General features: G+C 41.1%; 1 protein-coding gene and 1 long non-coding RNA gene across 7 annotated transcripts in view; one reads left to right on the forward strand and one right to left on the reverse strand.

Moving 5' to 3' along the window:
* usp7 (ubiquitin specific peptidase 7 (herpes virus-associated)) overlaps positions 1-20651 on the reverse strand; it is a 98510-nt gene extending 77859 nt beyond the window's left edge. For all 4 annotated transcript variants that reach the window (XM_043711996.1, XM_043711994.1, XM_043711995.1 and 1 more), the window contains exon 1: positions 20256-20651. In XM_043711996.1, the coding sequence (XP_043567931.1) occupies positions 20256-20328 (73 nt within the window). In that variant the 5' untranslated portion in view covers positions 20329-20651. The remainder of the gene's footprint in view (positions 1-20255) is intronic.
* LOC122560842 overlaps positions 19466-22145 on the forward strand; it is a 26199-nt gene continuing 23519 nt past the window's right edge. The window contains exon 1 of one of the 3 annotated variants that reach the window (XR_006314828.1): positions 19466-20141. This is a non-coding gene — a long non-coding RNA (uncharacterized LOC122560842). The remainder of the gene's footprint in view (positions 20142-22145) is intronic. The other 2 variants (XR_006314829.1, XR_006314827.1) reach the window with 2 other exon arrangements.

Genomic DNA, 22145 nt, shown 5'->3' on the forward strand with positions numbered 1-22145 from the left:
CTGGCTATCGACTCTATCTATGCCTCTCCTTATCTTGTATACTTCAATTAGGTCCCCCCTCCTCCTCCTTTCCTCCAATAAAAGTCCGAGCTCAGTCAACCTCTCTTCAGAAGATAAGCCCTCCAGTCCAGGCAGCATCCTGGTAAACCTCCTGAACCCTCTCCAAAGCATCCACATCTTTCCTATAATAGGGCGACCAGAACTGGACGCAGTATTCCAAGTGCGGTCTAACCAAAGTTTTATAGAGCGGCAACAAGATCTCACGACTCTTAAACTCAATCCCCCTGTTAATGAAAGCCAAAACACCATATGCTTTCTTAACAACCCTGTCCACTTGGGTAGCCATTTTAAGGGATCTATGTACCTGCACACCAAGATCCATCTGTTCCTCCACACTGCCAAGAATCCTATCCTTAACCCTGTACTCAGCTTTCAAATTCGACTTTCCAAAATGCATCACCTCGCATTTATCCAGGTTGAACTCCACCTGCCACCTCTCAGCCCATCTCTGCATCCTGTCAATGTCCCGTTGCAGCCTACAACAGCCCTCTATACTGTCAACGACACCTCCAACCTTTGTCGTCTGCAAACTTGCTGACCCATCCTTCAATCCCCTCATCCAAGTCATTAATAAAAATGACAAACAATAGAGGCCCAAGGACAGAGCCCTGTGGAACACCACTCACCAGACTTCCAGACAGAATATTTTCCTTCTACTACCACTCGCTGTCTTCTGTTGGCCAGCCAATTCTGTATCCAGACAGCTATGTTCCCCTGAATCCCATTCCTAATGACCTTCTGAATGAGCCTACCATGGGGAACCTTATCAAATGCCTTGCTGAAGTCCATACACACCACATCCACAGCTCGACCCTCATCAACTTTTCTAGTCACATCCTCAAAGAACTCTATAAGGTTTGTGAGGCATGACCTGCCCCTCACAAAGCCGTGTTGACTGCATTTAATCAAGCCATGCTCTTCCAGATGGTCATAAATCCTATCCCTCAGAATCCTCAGAACACCTTGCAGACGACAGAGGTGAGACTTACTGGTCTGTAATTGCCAGGGATTTCCCTATTTCCTTTCTTGAAGAGAGGAATTAAATTTGCCTCTCTCCAGTCCTCAGGTACGACGCCAGTGGAGAGCGAGGAGTGACGAAGCAATTGCATTTCTCGTTTCCCAAAGCAGCCGAGGACAAATCTGGTCTGGGCCTGGCGACTAGTCAATCATAATGTTTGACAAAATTTTCAGCACACCAGCTCCCTCTATCTCTATCCATTTCAGCATGCACACCTGCTATTCAAAGGTTTCATTCACTACAAAGTTAGTTTCTTTTGTAAAGACAGAAGCAAAAAAAAAAAAAAAAAAAATTCATTTAAGGCTTCCCCTACCTCCTCAGACTCCACACACAAATTCCCTATGCTATCCCTGATCGGCCCTACTCTTTCTTTGACCATTCTCTTATACCTCAAGTGTAAAATGCCTTTGTGTTCTCCCTAATCCGTTCTGCCAAGCCTTTCTTGTGCCCCCTCCTGGCTCTCCTCAGACCATTTTTGAGCTCCTTCCTCACCTGTCTGTAATTCTCTAGAAATGTTGCCATTTCTGGAGCAGAATGTCCAGGTTTAGATTCCCCCCTGTGTCAGAGATGTTATAACATACCCAAAAATGATGATTCAAAATAATTTACAACATCTATCAGCTGCCATGATTTCTAATCACCACTCCAACCCCAATCTTATTCATGCACCTTATCAAAGGACGACTGGAAATCTATAAACATCCAATACGTAGACCAAAATCTTCAAAAATCTTCCAAAAAATTAGTCATAAAATGTTAGATCAATTGCTTGAGCACGTTCTGCAGACTATAGTCTATAGATGACACCTAGCTTACACTGGGCAGAGTCTCATTTACTGAATGCCTGTTAAATTGGCTTCAACCACACAAAAAAGCATCCATCTTGAAACAGCGATGGAAAAAATTGTTAACAGATCAATGGAAGTGGTACATAAATTTTCAAAGAGCTCCATCTGAGATGCTCTCCAAGCCTGCATAAGGTGAAATCACTTCAGTTATATTGTGTGCCAATCCATGGGACTCCAATGAACATCTATAAAACTGGCACAACCAAATAGAACACAAACAGATTTTTAGTTCCGGCTAGAATCTGAGATAAAAAAACAAAAAGGATAGCAAGGTTAGAGGTTGGCAAGTTGACCTGAATTACATTCAGACTACGTTAACCACATAAATCACAATTAACTTGGGAATCACCTTGAAATTTGCATAAAAAGCGTAACCAAAAAGATCAGCATTCTCAGTATTTACAAGCACAGTTTTATAGCTTAATACTATTTCAGGTATGAGGTATAAATAGCCTTTAAAGCACATCATATTGGTCTTGCAGTTACCTGTACATTGCTAGAGACGTCTTTAAACTGAAGTAGTTTATGAAGCTCAAGTACGTCAAGTATTCTGTAATAAATTTCCCACTTCAAGATGATCTCGGTAGCCCATTTCATGCTAAGTGAACTGGACATTTAAATATGATCCAGGTTCAGATGGAATATGATACTTTAAGAGCCACCAACAGTTGCCACTTAGCATGAAGCTGCCATTGCTAGAAGCTCGCAAATTTCAGGATTTTCCATTACTAGGCTGACATAGCTAAGCTCAGTTGCAACCCGCAGTCTGATTTCTGATGCCAGATCCCAACACGACGGTTCTTCCACACAAGACAAGGCATTTGGGTAACCTTGAACACTTAAATCGCCAAAAACAATGCTTCTGGATGTTGACCCATTCTCCTAAAGTGAATGGTCAAAGGGAAGGCAAGCTATTTATGTACTACAGTTACATCACAGTTTCAGGATCGAACTCAGTAATCTCCTTTCTCAGACATGGAAACTAGAACTTAGCATCCACGGTCTAAACACATATAGCTTTGGACTGTAAGCCATCAACTCTCAAGTATCCTGAGAAAGTCCTGACTTGAGGAGGTCTGACATCCAGTCCCAAATGAAAGACAACATTTGAAATCTATCCTAATACTTGGGAGAACAATTATTGGGAAGGATGGGAAGGCCAAATGTACTATGTTTCTGGACCATTAGTGATTGCTATACTGGCCTCGAGCTTTTGTCAACATTTTGCATAATCAGTAAAAAATCTAAGGTTACTTTTGCATTTTTGGAGGTTATTGAAACAACAAATATTTAACCCATGCAGTTATTTTTCCCATGGAGCTTGAGAGAACAATGGTGGTCATTTGGCGCAATTTCATGTTTTGGCGCTTTCAAAACATTTTACTACTTATTCCAATCATTGAATAAAAAGTGTCTCCAATAAAACACTTAGTGAGGTTAATTTTAATACAATACTGGATGTTTTCACACAAACCAATCAAGGTTCTAAAAATGGCTGATCAATTTGAATCAAGTTCTAGATCAGTTGAAATAGTAAAGTTATATTCCGAGATCCTATTACATCGCTCTCAATGGTCTAGCCTCAGTCACAAGAAACTTAACAGCTCATTCAGCACCATATAACTAGCATTATTGTTTTACAAATCTCAACTGTAGCCAACAAGCCATAACTTATAATGCACAAGGATATACTCTATCACCCAAACACTTGAAATTGTTATTTTCTGTATGTCCCAGAATCCAGGAACTAAAATTTTGCGACCTGCTTTAAATGTATTCTTAAGCTGCTTCTTGAAGCACTGATTCGAAGTTGTAGATGGAAGCATGTTTTGCTTAGAATGCTGAGCTCCAGGACTGAAACGGATACAGGAATGAACCAACTATGAACATGTTTGACCACAAGACGGTTTTCCAGCAGACAAGATATTCTTGCAGAACGGTGCACAAGCTCTCCAGTGCTGGAAGTTACGCAATGAAAACAGGTTCTGGTGGCTACAAAGGATCTACAACATCCAGTACTGGCATCAAATGCTTAAGGTCCATCCAAGGAAAGGTCACAGCAGGCTGCGAACATCTGGCAAATAGCAAAGGCAAAAGCATATCGGTCATTTAATAAAAATCAAAGATTGACAAAACATATCTTATTGGATCTAGGGACACCAGTTTCCCATTTTCATGGGAGAATGTATGCAAACCGGCTGTTCCTGAGCATGCGACCCACACATGGAAAAACTTGGATAATACAGAAACAGCAGATATGGTTGGTGAGTGAAAAATTAAATCAATTAATCACTGGTAACATTGCCACTATAATACTGAGCATTAAAACACTGAAGGCTCTGGTTCAAATTCAGGTCTATGCTCAGATGTGGCAGAATTTGTTGTGCTTGAATTAGTCTCTGTGCTGGGGGAGAACAAGTATAAGAGGGACATCAGGAGGGCCAAGGGAGAACATGAGACAGCCTTGGCAAATAGGGTTAAGGAGAATCCAAAGAGATTATACACATACATTAAAATTAAAAAAAATAGGGAGAGAATAGGACCCCTTAAAGATCAACAGGGCTGCCTCTGAATGAAACCACAGAACATGGGTGAGATACTAAATGAGTATTTTAGACCAGTGTTTGCTGCAGAAGGATATGGAAGCTAGAGAACTTGGGAGAAATAAACAGTGATATCATGAGAAGTGCCCATATTACAGAGGTGGGGGTGTTGGAAATCTTAAAATGCACAAATGGATAAAGCCTGGGGACCTGATCAGGTGCAACCCAGAATTTTATGGGAAATTAGGAAAGGTTGGGCCCCTTGCAGAGATAGTTGTACCATTGATAGCCATGGATGAGGTGCTGGAAGACTGGAGGTTGGCTAAAATGGTGCTTTAATTTCAGCAAGCTGGTAAGGAAAAGCCAGGCAACTACAGACCAGTGAGTCTGACATCAATGTTGGAGGCAATTCTGATTGACAAGATTTACATGTATTTGGAAAGGCAAGTACTGATTCGGGATAGTCAATATAGCTTTTTGCATGGGATATTGTCTAACTTGATTCATTTTTTTAAGAAACCAAGATGATTGATGAAGACAGAGTAATGGACATTGTCCATGTGGACTTCAAGGCATTCAACAAGGTTCTGCACATTAGACTGGTTATCAAGGTTGGAATCACATCAAATTTAGGGAGAAAAACCATTTGGGTGGAAAACTGGCTTGAAAGTAGGAAGAATGTGGTGCAGCATTCTTTTGGACTGGAGGCCTGTGACCAGTGGTATGCCATTAGGATCAGTGCTGGATCCACTGCTTTTTGTCATTTAATAAATGAATTGGATGTGAGTATAGGAGGTATAGTTCTTAAGGTTGCAGATGATACCAAAATTGGTGGTGCAGTGGACAGCGAAGAAAGTTACCTCAATATAGTGGGACCTTGATCAGATGGGCAAATGGGCCAGAGTGGCAGATGGAGTTTCATTTGGACAAATGAGGTGCTGCATTTTGGTAAGGCACATCAAGATAGGATTAATGAGTACATTTAATGTTCCTAGGTAGTATTGCCAAACAAGAGACCTTGGGATGCCGGTTCATTGTTCCTTGAAAGTGGACTTGCAGGGAGACAGGACAGTGTAGGCATCACTTGCCTTTATTGGTCAATGCATCGAGCAGAGCTGGAAGTCACATTGCAGCTGTACAGGACCAGTTAGACCACTTTTGGAATACTGCATTCAGTTTTGGTCTCCCTGCTAGAGGAACAATGTTGCGCAAATTAAAAAGGCTCAGAAGAGATTTACGAGAATGTTGCCAGTGTTGGAAGATTTGAGTTATAGGGAAACACTGACTAGGCTGGGGCTATTTTCTGTGGAATCTAGGAGGCTGAGGGGTGACCATATTGCGATTTATAAAATCATGTGGGGCACGGATAGGGTGAATAGTCAAAGTCTTTTCCCCAGAACAGGGGAGCCCAAAAATAGAGGGCATAGGTTTATGTTGAGAGGAAAGATTTAAAAAGAGACCCAAGGGGCAACTTTCTCATGCAAAGGGTAGTGTGTGTATGTAATGAGCTGCCAGAGGAAGTTGAGGCGGCTGGTACAATGACAACATTTAAAAGACATCTGGATGGGTAAATGAATAAGGGTTTAGCAAGATATGGGCTTTCACCTGCTGGCAAATGGGACTAAATTAATTTTGGATATCTTGCCTGCATGGATGAGTTGGACTGAAGGGTCTGTTTCCATGCTGTACATATCTATTACTCTAACTTAATCAGGGATTCCAAGCAACTGCAAAAGGTGTCAACACATTAAGGTGCTGCTTCATTCTCCACAATCAATTAGAATCATCAACTCAAACTATTAAATATTTAAAGATGTTTAAATGATATTTTTTATTTCTATAACCATGCAATTGACACAATCACAGGCAGTATACTCTCTCTGTACAAGACCCAATATCCAAATGGACCACCTGACTGTCAAAATCTACAAATGATGCAAATTTCAACTTATTAAAACCTCATTACGTTTATCAAATGAGTTAAGCTGTACAAGTTCAGGATCCTGATGTTCTCACTGTTCTCTCTGGTCTGTAGTGTTAGATTACTTCTGGATCAACACCTGACGTACTAAAACTATGTTCATTCCCTAAATTTGGAGGAGGGATAAACAGTTGGGAGTGGTTTGAAGATTGCGATCCAGCAACATCTGCTTTAGTTGTGTGCAACAAGCATTTGCTAACATCAAAAGAGATCTTGGCAGCAAAGCCTTTTACAGTCAAAATGCTTCTCGACACTCACTGAGGCTTGTGTCTGAAGTGCAGACAAACTGCACAGGACTACATAGAAAGATGCACCTTCAAGAACTTCACTACTTCAGGGGAGGCAGTTAACACAACTAGAGAAGTTAAAAATTTATTTCCATTTACTCATAATAAAATTAATTTTTAAAACTAGGAACTTGGGGTTCTACTGTTGCACTGTGATTTAGTTAATCAAATTCCTTCAAACTTAACATCCGAGAACACCAAAGGACGACCTGGCAACAAATGTTTCTGCAGTCAAGAAGCTTGACACTATTCAGCAGATCAATTGACTGGCACTCCATCCACCACAATGAGCAGTGTATGCCATTTCAAAGATCCACTGCAACAATTCACCAAAGCTCCTTTGACAGCATCTTCTAAATCCCCCCAACCTCTCCCATTTAAAAAAGGAAAATGGCAACAGATGTGGGAACACCATCTCCAGCAAGTTCACCTCCAAACCATGCACTATTGTGTTGGAATTGTACCACCTTTGCTTCACTGTTGCTGGGTCTAAACCCTGCCACTCCCTTCCTAATAGCACGGTGGATGTAGCAACACAATTGACTGCATTAGTTCAACCACTTTTTTCTTCCGTACAATGGCAATAAATGCTGGCAAAAGCTGCGAAACATCCCATGAACAAAATGTTTTTGAAATTTGTAATTTCTTGTACATACTGAGAAGAGAAGCTAACGTTTTAGTACTGTTAAACTCTTGAGTCCATTTACATTGGCAGTTCAGACATATTTTCCTCCCTTCAAAAAAAATCAATTCTAAACTGGCAATTTTGTTTTTACCTAGCTCTAAACAAGAATTAATAACAGTTTGTTTTACTAGAAGTGTACAATTAGAATGTACCTTGCACAAAATGTCAGTTAACTAGGTTCTTGTGCTGGAACTTATCTTGTAGCTAATGGAAAATGAGCAGGCCCAAATGAATGAGGAGTAGACCTTCCCCAGTGCCCTTGCTCACATCATGATGGCTTCCCAACATGCCAATTGAGATTTTTAAAACTAAAATCCAGGTTTTGAAGCCTCAACTTTTGGAGGAAACAGTTCTGTATTATATCCATCCACTTACTTTTCATGGTCTCTTGTTTGCCTGCTGTTCTTCAGCTAACAGCCCAACAACTGTGAGCAGTAATAAACTTAAATATCGTAGTGTGAAATAAATTTACTCAACGCTCCATCATTCTCATTCTAAACTGTCTACAAAGAAAACAATTCTTTACACCACAGGAACAGGGGAGAGCTGAGAAGCACAAGAAACATGTGTAGTAAATGATGTCACCTAATCTTTTCTTTCAGAAAATAAATATTGGCCTGTAAAATATATATCTAGTTAGGCTGTAAGTTCTTACTGTTGCAACGTCTTCTGTGCCAGAAGAACTTTCTCATGATGTCATACAACAGCCCAACTGCCTTCAGCATTCAACACATTCAAAAGTAATTAGATTCCATAAAGTAACAAAGCTACGACTTCAGTGGTACTTCATTGGAGGTAACAATTATGAATTCTTTTATAAGGCCAAATGGCAGAGGGGAAATTCTCATTATGTTACAATCAAAATAATCTAGTTGCTAGCAAATACCAGAGTAGATTACCAGTCTGACCAACTCCTGTACATGTAACTTGATTTCCATCTAGGAAAGCCGTAGTTAAGACTGTTTGGCTGAAAACACAATGTGCTTCAGCAAAGAGCTTATTTCTAGTGTTACAGGGTCAAATTTGTTCCTAGCCAGCCACAGAATGCATCCACCTTTAGTTAAATGCAATAACTGCAATCATTTTGGTTAATTCTAGACAGATGCCCATCATATGGTTAAAACTGCAATAATGCAGTCACAGATCAAGTAATTGAAATAATGTGACACAATCTGAAATCTACCAAATGATTCACCAGTGATGAAGATGCTCATGTGGCTGGTTCATAAATTGTTAAGACTTACTAAATAAACAGTTAACTCACTCTACAGATCATAACTCGAACAAAATATAAAAAGTACACTTGAAGGGATCAGTAAAAAGTACAATGTACAAGCCCATGGAGAAACTCAATTAGAGGGGTATAGATTTCTGTTCACCTGACATTAGCCAAAGTATTATTCCGCTACTGTAACTGCAAACTTTGCTATACTCTTAAGAAATCAACAAAGTTATTTCAAATAGGAGTCTTAGATTACTTAAAATAAGCATTTATATACATATATCCCAGTTAAAAAAATTTTAATCCTGGCATTGAGAATAATCTCTTTTATGAGCACAACAGTAACAGCAGATTTAAGGACAGAAAGGGACCAGTAGTTGACAAAGGAAGAAGCTTTGTGTTAGGAGAAATAGAGTTTGTGACGGAAAACAACTTGTGAACACAGAAGGCCTCTGAAGTCAGATTCTACGTTCAAGTAGCTTTCAGGGAACTGGAGCCTGACTGGTTAGTTCAATGATCATAAGGATAACAAAGGTAGAAATCATTAACAAATAGACTTTAAATATAAAGCACAAAAAAAAATTAGGTTACTTTACCACTGAAGACAAAATGGGCTAAATGACCTCCTTTGCTGCCATTTTTGGTAATGCTTTCAATTCACAGTTTAAAAGCACTTAATCCTCAGACAAATATCACTTGTTGGAAAAGCCCACTTGGTTCACTAGTGTCCTTCAGGGAAGGAATTTGCCAACCTTACCTCGTCTGGTCTACATGCGACCCCAAACTCAGAGCAATGTGACTGTTCGACTGTCCTCAGACAATTAGGGATGAACAATACATGTTGACCTAGCTAATGATGTTTAAATGCCATAAATGAACCAAAAGATTTAAGTCACCAAAGGAATCTGCCAGTAAAGAAACATTAGTAATAATCACACAGGAATAAATAAAAGGGAAAGCAGTGTGCGCTCTGGAAACGTCTAAACAAATAGAATTATAGCACAAGACCATAGAAGGACTTGAAAAACTAATGAGTTTCTTTCATGGGACACAAGAGGCAAAGCATGAGCAGATTTCTTATCTCACGAAGAAAACTCTCACTTGTTGGCTCAAAAATTCTAATCCCAACCCATGAAAATTATTCAAAGCAATCATAGCTGAGTAGGAAACGAAGGTTGCTTGCCTCTTGGTTTGATTGAGCAAGCATTCAAGGAAACTGAAGTCAATGCAAGATTGAAGATGGTAAGAGTCAAACATGGATAACAATTACCTTGACCACATTAAGACAGATTTAAAGTGGGGGAGCTGAGAAGGGGTAGTTGGGAAATAATCCTAAAGCAGATTTAAATTAAGTGAGATGCCAAAAAGCACAATATTCTTGTGCATAGAACACAAAAGTTAGCATAAATTTGCAGCAGGTAATGCAGGAAAATTGAATTTTGGCTTTTCATGCTAAAGGATTGGAGTTAGTAGTTTTAAAACTGTACAGACTGTTAGTGAGTTGCACCTGGAGCAGCGTACAGGTTTGGTGTCATATTTTCAAAGCATATACTGGCATTAGAAGCAATTCAAAACAGATGCATTGGACTGATTCCTGTGATGAAAGGGTTGAATTACCAAGAACAGCTAGACATGGTTAAACTTATTCGGTACTTTAGAATAATGATGTGTGACCTTGGAGTGTAGCAAATTCTGAGGGGGCTGAAGAGGACAAATAATGAAAGAAAAATGTCATTAGTCGGAAAATCTTGAACGAGGGGACATGGAATTAGAACACAGAACAGTACTGCACAGTACAGGCCCTTCAGCCCTCTATGTTATGCTGACCTCCAAGACCAAACTAACCTACATAACCTTAAATTTAACTATTATCCATGCACCTTTCCTAAGAGTCGCTTAAATATCCACGAATGTATCTGGCTCTCGTCCCACTGCTGCCAGTGCATTCCACACAACCACGACTGTGTGAAGAACCTACCTCTAACATTTCCCCTAAAACTTCCCTCCAATCACCTTAAAATTCTGATCCCTTGTGACAGACATTTCCACCCTGGGAAAAAGTTTCTGGTTATCCACTTCATCTATGCCTCTCATCATGTACATCTCGACCAAGTCACCTTTCACCCTTCATCATTCCAATGAGGAAAGCCTTAGTTCACTGAACCTTTCTTCAGAAGGCATGCCCTCCAGTCCAGGCAGCACACTGGTAAATTTCCTCTGCAGTCTCTAAAGCTTCCACATCGTTGCTATAATGAGGCAACCTGAACGGAATACTTACTCCAATTGTGGGCTAAACATGGCTCCATGGAGCTGCATAACCTCATAAGCTCTTAAATTCAATCCCCCTGCATATGAAAGCCAACACACCATATGCCTTCTTAATAACCCTATCAACTTGGGTGGCAGCTTGGAGGGATCTATGATCTCAAGAACCCTCTGTTCCTCCATACTGTATTTTGCAATGAATCACTTCACTTTTCCTGGTTAAACTCCATCCGCCACTTCTCAGCCCAGCTGTGCATCCTCAACGTTCCAGTGCAACTTACAACAGCCCTCCACCCTATCCACAACTCCACCAACCTTTGTGTCATGGGTAAACTTACTAAATCACCCTCCCACATCCTCATCCAAGTCATTTACAAAATCACAGAGCAGAGGTCCCAGAACAGATCCCTGTGGAGTACAACTGATTACTGAGCTCCAGGTTGAATACTTTGCATCTACTACTACCCTGTCTTCTATGGAACAGCCAATTGTTTCCAGATAGCCAAATTTCTCTGTATCCCATGTTTCCTTCCTAAATGAATGAGCCTACAATAGGGAACCTTTCAAGCGCCTTGCCCAAATCCATGTACACCACATCCACTGCTCTACCTTCAATGTGTTTTGCCACATCCTCAAAGAATTCAGCAAAGTTTTGGGACATGACCTGCCCCCTCAAAGCAATGCTGACTATCTCTAAACTATACTTTTCCAAATAATCTAAATCCGGTGTCTCAGGATATTTCCCAATAATTTGCCTATCAGACATAAGAATGACTTCTGTAATTCCCAGGGTCATCCTCAATCATTTTCTTGAACAAGGGAACATTTACCACCCGCCAATCATCTGGTACTAATGCAGTGGACAGTGACGACACAAAGACCATCGCCATAGGCGCAGCAATTTCCCACATCGCCTCCCGTAGTAACCTGAGGCGTATTTTGTCTGGCCCATGGGACTTAACTATCCTCATGTTTTTCAAAATTTCCAACAAATTCTCCTCCTCCCATTACCCTCTTCGGGCATATCAGCCTGTTTCACACTGTCCTCTCAGATGACAGCAGTCCCTCTTGTTAGTGAATATTGAAGCAAAGTATTCATTAAAGGACTTCCTCCACCTCTAGGCACAGGTTCTCTTCACTATCCTGGATTTGCCCTACCGTCACTCTGGCCATCCTCTTTCAGTGGTGATTCAAAGGAATTCTTCTGTCATAAGATAGTGAACATCAAAAATGTTCAAATCCAGGGTGTTAGCAAAGTCTTTGTCATGGAACTAAGTAGATTTTAGAAATATCAGAGCTGAGGGCAATGAAGAATATGTATCAAAGTTGAGGCCTGAGGCAGATCAGCCATGACCTTATTCAATGATGGATCAAACTTGAGGGGCCAAATGGCCTACTCCAACTTCTTATATTCTTTGAAGTATACAAGGATCGCTAGAGCTCATACATCAAAAGTTAATTAGAATCTTGGGTTTCTGTATAAGCCTAAGATTCTTACTTTCAATTAATATGATTCATAATACATGAGTAGGATTAATATGACTTCAAGTTTAATATATATTTTGTATGAAGCATTATGAAAGGGAAGGCATGAGTAGGTAATTGAGAGCTTGAAGCCATGATACTGGCATGTCAAGAGGATGTTTTTGGCATTCATGCTAACATTTCACATATCAAAACTGATGTTGTCTTACAACCAGGGTCCAATGACAAGTGATAAAACAAAGTCAGCAGTGTGGTGCATTCAGAATAAACAACTACTGGACACTGTTTAGGGAACTTCATTAATGCTGTTCTGAAGTTGAAGTAATGTTGAATTTGACTTGTTTAGGTATCAAAGAAACAAACAACAAATGAAGGGAAAAAGCCTCCAGTAACCACAAAGAAATTTGCCAAAAGGAAACCGATTACAACTAGACCCACCTGAATCTGAGCCTGAACCAGGAGCTAGGAGCTTTGGGGTGGAAATAGTACTAACTCCAGACAGAGGGTTTGGCGTTTGTAAGGATATTGTTGAAAAAGGGTAGTGGGAGAATGAATTCTTGGAGGCCCAGGATGAAACTTTTATTTCGCCTAGTGTAATATAACACTTATCATTTAAGAAATAAATTCTAACTACACTGGTCACCTTTTGTTAATGTACTTAAACTACCTCCATGATTTAAAGAGACAAAGTTCAGATCTTACAAGCCATGTTTCAATCTGGAATCTGACTTGTCCAGTATTCCCATCAGTTAGGAATCATTACATTAAAAGAGATAAGATTTCACTGTTCTCATTGTATGCATTGATAGATCACTACACTATCAGGAACAAAATAAGATACAATTCTCAGCATATTTTCTTCAGATAAAGCATGTTTTCATCTCCACATTTCTCTCCACTACTCTCCCTCCTTCCACCCCCCCGCTCAAAACCCTCCAACCGCACAGTGAAGACTACGCACTTCACAACAAATGGCCACAGGTGTACTCTGATATATTTGGTTCTTTGCCAATAACTTCACAAACTATCTGGGATAAGCATATGCAGTCATTAGTGTACGAAAACCAACAAGGTTTTTCACCAGTGGTTGGAAACATCAGCGTTTTCTACCAGTTCTTTACCAGGTTTCTTCAAACACATGAAGAAATAGTCTGCTGCAACAATGGCTACTCACAGCTATAAAGTTGAAGTGCTACAGAGTGCAAAAATAAAGCTTGCACATTCTGATGCATAAACTTGAAGTTCTGAACAACTTGAGCACAAAATATGAACATGCATAAATTATATTGACAATTACAAGTACAGAAGTAATCTCTCCATGACTAATACATAATAAAGACAATTTAAAATAATGCCTAAACTAGACTAGCCTTTTTCAATGGAATACGTCCCTTTTGCTGAATTTGGCATAGACATTTAAAGAACAACTTCATAGCAAGATTGTCTCTCTATAGCACTAGCATGTTAAAATAGATTTGCATAAATTGCAAGACATTAACATCTGAACATAAAGATTTATCATGGTTCACATGAACATTCAAGCATTTAACAATACTAAAGGTGTTTATAAAGTCAAAATTTCATTGCGACTATTACAAGGCACAACATGAGCAGTCAGGGGAGGAGGGTGACAGCAATTAAAATCACATGGGCAAAAACTTGAAATATAGAAATTACATTCTCACAGTTATAAGGAAAAGGAATCTGCACCAAATTCTCTTGTAGCAAAAGTTCCAAACAGATAAAGTTATCAAAATAAAGATTCAACTTTTTAAATAAATCTACATTTGACTTTCCATTGCTTCTATATTATGCCCCAGAAGATAAAGTATTGGTCATAGGACCTGCAAATGGACTAGTGTATTGGCCTGTACCCATGAATAACCACAGCTGAAGCTAAACTTAGGCAGTTATGGTATCAAGTGTGTATTAACTTTACCAAAAACCACAGATGATGCTTGTGTGAACATACACAAAATTATGGTACAAGTCCCAAAGCTCTGCAATTTTCACCAACATTGCCTGATAAATTATCTTGGATGGATCCATGAAAACTTCCACATTGCTATCTTTGAACTACAAAAGATTAAATTTAAAAAGCAGTACACTTTAAAATTGGAGACCATTAATATGCAATGCACATTCAAAACAGTACAATTAAGCCAGTAAGCAGATACTAATTTAATATCAATTTACTGTAAAATGAGGAGAACTATAATCTCTAGGTTGTGGCAACTTCATTTTAAAACAGAACTGCATCTTTAGATATGCACACAAAAGGCTTCCTTTTTATACTTATAAAATGTTGGAATAAGCTTATAATATTACCTTTTGTTCCTAACTAAGCTTGTAGACCAATCAGCTTCCCAACATTGATCCATGCTAACCACATGCAAAACCACAGACTACATCGTGGGAAAAAAAACAACTTCCAACATTTCACTTGATTGGCTTGGTTTTGCTCTGACTTAGACTGCATATTCTACTCTTGTCCCTCTGCCCAGCCAAGATGACTATGGCAATTTCAGATTCAAATATTGCCGCACCACTGGAGTTAGGCCTCCGAAACAGTAGGAAACAGCACATCTGGTAATCCTCTGCTCCAGCTGTTAGCTTGGTTTCCATCTGCAAGGATTATGATATTGTATCTTCTAGCCATGGTCCTTCACCTTAATGAAAGGCATTTACCTCTTACTCAAAGTCTGGGTTTCAAACCAACATAAAATATATTCAGTAAATCAGTGAAGTAACATGTTTGAAGCCCAAAGTGGTAAACATGAAAAGTGACAAGAAAGGAAGATAGTGTACAAAAAGCATGGGAACAAAGGAAACATGCCAGGAAAACTGGAATAAAATGGTTATAGCACAAAAAGAGGCAGACAAAAAAGTTTTCCATCACATTTGACTTTCTATTACCTTCAAAGTAAAATGTATAATGCAAGCACAGTTCAGAGCACCTGCCATTTGGATTTGCTCTCCGACAATGAATGAATGACTTCAGCTCCATCTCAACTTCAGCATTTTTTCTTGCATCCGCTTCAAAAATGATGTCTTCTGGTTGTCTTCCCATCCACCAATTAGAATAGCTTCTTTACCGACTGTTCAACACCTCTGACAAATCCTCTCCCAACTTTCTCTACAACCGGCTTGTCTAATGTGTACCAAGAGTCTATCATCTCAGGGTGTCATGACCATTTTCTCTGCACACTCTCCAATGGATTCACAACATTCCCAAAGTGTAGAATTTTTCCCAAGATTGAACAGAGTATTGTAGCTGAAGCTAAAGCAGTGCATATTAAAGATTAACCATAGCATCTTCGCTTAAATATTGTACGACTCCCATTATAGTGACCAACACACAAACAATTAACTGAAAACAAAACTAACAGTGAAAGCCTTTTTTGCTTGTCAGCAAAAATCATAAATCAATTTACTTGATAACTTGAGTGGCTGCTCTCCTCAGTCTATTTTAACTCATTTCCTCTACATTGCAATAATTAGGTGTGATTAAATTGACTTTAAGCCTGCCTCTAAAATGTCTAACTTCATTGCAACACATATTAAACTAAAATCATGCTCTCTTAAATATATTTTAATAAATTATACAGTGTAAAAGGCAAGTTAAAGTAGTATGGTGGTATCTGCAAGATGTTTTCATTCCAATCACTTTAGCACCTTTTAAACTGTACTGGAAAGTTTGTTTTAAAATAATGACGACTTGGGTATAAATCACAAGTCAGAACAGCCACAAGGGCTTTTACAGCCATTGAAAAACTTGAAGATATTGGACAGTGGCAGTCAATTTGCACACAGTAAGGTCCCTAAAATAGCAAATCAATTATGACTGGATATCAGTCTTAGTGGTGATGGGATGATCAATACCACCATGGTGTAATTTATATGCACCTGGGTGTAAACAGTACCTAGGTTTAACATTTCATGTGAAAGCCTGCATCTTTGAAAATGCAATACTGAGGGAGTGCTGGAATGAAATTTTAGCCTGTGCATGGTGGCTCAGTGGTTAGCCTGCTGCCTCACAGCACCATGTACCCTAGTTAGATTCCTGGCTCAGGCAATTGTGTGTGAAGTTTGCACATTCTCCCAGTGTCTGCGTGGGTTTCCTCCGGGTGCTCCGGTTTCCTCCCACAGTCCAAAGATGTGCAGGTTAGGTGAATTGGCCATGCTAAATTGCCCGTATGAGGTGGATTAGTTAGGGGTAAATGTAGGAGAATGCGTCTGGGTGGGTTGCTCTTTGGAGGGTCGGTATGGACTTGTTGGGCCAAAGGGCCTGTTTCCACACTATAGGGAATCTAATTATATGTTCCAGGCTCTAGAATGAAGCTTGGACCCAAAAGGCAAGATTCTACATGATCAGTGAAATGCAACAGCTTACTAAAAAGGGGTGCACAGGATCACAACAGAACACATGAGGTTTTATCAAAAAACTGTAGAAAACTCTGAAATGTTCTATCTACAACATTTTTTAGAAACAGACTGCACAATTTAACTATTACCCACGGTCAAATTACTTTCAGGAAAATTCAATCTGTGATTCACATGGTGTGATTTTATAATTTCATGAACTGCCTGCCCAAAGATGTCATAACGTGTCATCAGTCAGAGAAATAAGACTTCAAGTAATGAAACCTGTCACACAACCATTTCCTATCTTCAGTCAACATCAGCATCCAAGATCTTATTAAAAGTATGCTTGTGTTTTGGTTGAGAAGGCAAGTAATTTAATCTATCCATGAACCTGTCATTTGAAAAGAGTGTTCCATCTCAATAATTCTTCCTTCCTAAATCCCACATTCCGAGTACACTTAAACATTAGCGCTTCAGGACAAGTTGTACCTGTTATACAATTCGTCCCCCCAAGTAACACTAAGAAAAATGTCCTCGCCTTAAACATTTAGTGCATGTTATAATTCTATTAGATGTATCAAATTTATCGCATTGGAGGTTGAGCAATATTTTATTTTGATGCTCATTTGCCTTTCAACATGTTAGGATGTTAACTATCAAGGCAGACCAACAAAATTTGAATTGCAAGTCCCAATAAAACAAACCCAAATTTTCATTGGCATCGCTTGGGTTTGGGGAAAGGGAAGATAACATTGAATAGAACTTCTACTTGAAACGCAGAGTCAACAATTTAACTATTACTAACTATAACTATTCCCAAACTTCAATTTCAGCTCAGGACTTGGAGAACGTATCTCTGCCAAGGTGCGCTGCAAAGTACAATTCAAAATTTTAGATCTTAAAAAAAAAGAGCCAAATGAGGTATCTATAAATTTCAAAAAAGTGCATGTAGGCATTGGAAAAAAGCATCATGCCACATTAGTTTTCTGGCAAATTAATGGTCGGTGCAACATGAAACGGCACTGACAAATTCCTACTGTACTTCAATACTCAAACGCAAAGATTGAGACTAGCAGCCCACTCCCGCTTGCATCCCGACTTTAAAACAGTTACTTTAATTGGTGTTAGGAGTCATCTGGTGTCACAGCTGAAGACGTAATTCTGTGTATATGCATTCTAGCAGGTTACTCCTAAAAATTGATCAAAAGGAAGCATGCAATTTTCTTTTTACCCCTCACTGAATAGAGGTGGAGACAAACTCCATACAGTAACTGAAGCCAAGTCTCAACTTGATCTTCCTGGTCAATATGGCTCAGTATTCTACTTGGCCATATATTTAGATTAACAGATACTACTGGAAAATCCAAAAGACATTAAGCTTGAGGTAATGAGAGCCTTATATCAAAACTCATGACTCAACATCACTAAGAACAGATTATCTGGTCATTATCACTTTGCCACTTGTGGAACCTCATTGCATAAAAACTCTATATTTCAGGACTTCAAGATTCCCTACAGTGTGGAAACAGGCCCACCGACCCTCTGAAGAGTCCCAGCCCCATTTCTCTTCGAATGATGCACCTAACAGTATGGGCAATTTAGCGTGGCCAATTCACCTGACCCGTACATCTTTGGACTGTGGGAGGAAACCGGAGCACCTGGAGGAAACCCACACAGACACGGGGGAGAATGTGCAAACTCCACACAGACAGTTGCCAAAGGCTGGAATCGAACCTGGGATCTTGGTGCTGTGAGGCAGCAGTGCTAACCACTGAGCCACCGTGCCGCCCCATGTACAGTGCTTCAGGGTGTCCAAAAATTGTAGAAGATGCTGTGAAAATATCTATGACTGACATATTGCCAGTAACTACAAAATAATTAACATTATAACTTTGTCAATTATTTCTCAGCTGTGTAGATACAACCTGGGTCAGAAAAATACGGAGTCTTTCTAGGTAAGTAAATTCTGGGTCCTAATAGCAATTTACAGATGCACACAGTACCAAAGATTCATGCCATGTAAATTGTAAATCCCAAACTGTTTATTTTCACACACTTGTGCAATGGCTGAATACAATCAATTTTACAACAGCTGATGGATGTTTCAAATGGCCTGCGAAAAGGTGACAAAATGGCACAGATTAAGGGTTAGCATATGTATGACTGAAGAATGAAATAAACCATTTTCCCAGATAAGAGTAGTTGTTAAGACAGTTACAAACAAAAAGGAAAATATAGAAAAGGCTTGCAAATGAGAATTAAGACCACCTCCAATTCAAAAGTTATTGACAATGGGACTGAATAGTTCCTTGAACTATATTTTTGGATGCAAGAAAAATTGAAGTGAAGAACTCATCAAAACATTATTCTTGCACAGAAAACATTTCTTGGTGTTTATGACTCTTTCATTTAGTCTAATCCTTGGGAAATAGAATCCTACTATACTTGGTCTCGAAGAAGCTTGGAAAACTGCTTTTAAAACAGTGAAAACCATGATCTGAGAGGTTTAAATACAGAACCTAGTTTTAAGACTCGTGATCAATGTTCATTTCCAAATATGAACAAATGTAAACTGTAGAGGGCAAAACTGAAATTACACAACAGGCTCAAAAATTCATACTTTACAATAAGGCAAAATCAAGTCTTAACGGGCTTGAGCTTTCAATGAATTTAATGCAACATACAAAAAAAAACTAGAGCAAATATCCACTTTGATTGCTTTAAAACATCTACTACACTTGAAGGGGCACTTGAGTAAAGGCTTATGAATATACCGTCGTTCCCAGATCTCGATGTGTGGGGGGTGGCAGATGAAATAAGATAGCTTTGAAATGCCAGCATGAGCTAGCAAATACTGCAGGAAGAGACTTCTGAGAGCAGTCGTCTCCATCACCTCTCAAACCCCCTCCACGAAAGCGGGCCTTATTTGTTTTATTTGCGTTTAGCAAATCGAGGGCGAGAGAGGGGAAGGATAAACAAGGCCACAAACATAAATAAACGGGGGGGGGGGGAGAAAGAGATGGAGAAGTGAGAAAAGAAGGAAAGAGAGATTGTCAAGCTTGGGAGATGCAAAGCGGTCGGGCTTTCACATTCCACGTGAATTCAGATATTCCCCCCCCCCCCCCCCCGCCCCCGTCAATGGGGCTGAAAGCAAAAGCGCACACGCTGATGGGGAACGGCCAGGGGATTGAACACAGGGAAGGCTGCAGCATGGCGCCTGTGGCCTACGCGTGGTTCCCATTACCGGGGGGGGGGGGGGGGCAGGGATAGGTGAGAAACCCCGCGCTCACTCGGCCCTGAGGCCTAACCGTCACTTCACACTTTGCTCACATGAACAGAGAGAGATAATTTTAAAAAATTGAACCGGATTTCAAAGGATGAGGTAGGACCTGGGGGGGGGGGGGGGGGGGTGGTGAAGGGATTGGGAAGGGTCGGGGTTGGGGGAGAGAATAGCCCTCCCCCCCACACACAAACACCAGGCCTCGGTCTCGCCTACCTTCCATCTCCATCTCCTCGGGCTCGCTGAGGTGCTGCTCATTCTGCTCGCTCGGCTTGGTGCAGTGGTTCATGGTCTCGGAGAAGGCCTCGGCCTTCCTGGCGGCGGCGTTGGCGGCCGGCGGCGGCGGCTGGGACGACGTGAGGGACGGCTCGCGGCTGGCAGGAACGGAAACCCGGACGTATTTGCTCGCTATGCGCCCAATCTCGGCCGAGTGCTGCGCTCGAAGCTCCCTCCCCCCTCCCCGTTTGTCACGGCAAAGGGGGAACTCGCCTCGACCTGCCCCGAGAAAGGTGCGGGGAGAGCCAGCGCCTCTCCCCCTCCCCGGAGGAGTTTTTTTTTGAAACCTTCCCCCTAGTGAGGAGAGTGCAAGGGTGTGGGTGGGGGGGGGTCTTGGCGGTGTACTTTTAGAGAGAGGGGGGGAAACGTATGGGCTGTTTGTTTGTATGGGGTTTGGGAACGGGGGTGGGTGAAGGGATGGGGGGGGGTGGGAAAGGAGAGGTGGGAGGGAAGAGGAGGGGGTTTGGCTGATTGTGACTTGTTGTCGTCCCTGTGGCGGGGCAGACGGCCGCCGGGGCCCCCACCCCCCGGACAGTGGTTCTGGTCCTCCTCCTCTTTTCCTCAGGCTGCACAGTCCTCGTCTCTTTCCTTTTGGTTTATCCCCCTCCTCTCTCTCTTTCTTTCTTTCTTTCTTTGACTCTCCCTCTCTTCTTTCTTCCTTCCTTCTCTCTCTGGCCTCCGTTCTCCTCGGCCCCGCTGGCTCCGCACGGTGGAGAAAATGGCGGCGCGACGCAGATGTCAACTCGACACCGCGCAGGCGCAGCTACGCGGCTCCGATGGGAAAGGGGGCGGAACCAAGTGGAGACAGGGGTGGGCTTTTGTGGGAAAATGGGCGGGGCCCGGTCGCAAGGGGGCGGAGTTTAGGAAGGGGTGGGCCGTCTGATGTCACGGACATCCTCCACAACACCAGTATTTTCAGGGTGGGTTGGGCAGCCAGGGTGGGGTATTGGGCTTGACACTGGAACAGGCCCCTCCAACCTATTCCACCACCCACTGAGATGATCTGTGGCCTAACTCCACCTAACCTTCCCCAGTGAAGAAGTGGACTGGAAATGTTAACTCTGCTTTGTCTCCACAGAAAATGTGATGTGGAGGTGCTGGGGTGGACAAAGCCAAAAATCTCATGACACCAGTTTATAGTCCAAACTCGCAGTTTCAAGTAAACTGTTGGACTATAACCCAGTGTGGTGTGAATTTTGACTTTGTTCATGGAAAAGAACCAATGCTGGAGATCATAGCGGGTCTGACGGCATTCATGAAGAGACAGCAAGCTAATGTGTTGAGTATAGATGACTCTTCATCAGAGCTGAAGTGAAGTGTCTTGCCACAGATACTGCTGGATCTAGCCATAGAGTCATACAGCATAGAAACATGCCTATGTCTATGTTGAACAACAAATACCAAACTATACTGATCGCATTGACCTGCACTTGGTCCACAGGCTACTATGTCCTGGCATTTTACATACATGACTAGGGTAGGAATAGGTCCAATCAAGGATAGTAGTGGGAAGTTGCGTGTGCAGGCTGAAGAGATTGGGGAGACACTGAATGAATACTTTTCGTCAGTATTCACTCAGGAACAGGACATTGTTGCCGATGTGAATACTGAGTCACAATTAAGTAGAATGAATGGCTTTGAGGTATGTAGGGAAGAGGTGTTGGAAATTCTGGAAAGGGTGAAAATAGATAAGTCCCCTGGGCCTGATGGCATTTATCCTAGGATTCTCTGGGAAGCAAGGGAGGAGATTGCAGAGCCATTGGCCTTAATGTTTATGTCCTCGTTGTCTACAGGAATAGTGCCAGAAGACTGGAGAATAGCAAATGTGGT

Source organism: Chiloscyllium plagiosum, chromosome 21, assembly GCF_004010195.1.
Source record: "Chiloscyllium plagiosum isolate BGI_BamShark_2017 chromosome 21, ASM401019v2, whole genome shotgun sequence".
Taxonomy (NCBI): Eukaryota; Metazoa; Chordata; class Chondrichthyes; order Orectolobiformes; family Hemiscylliidae; genus Chiloscyllium; species Chiloscyllium plagiosum.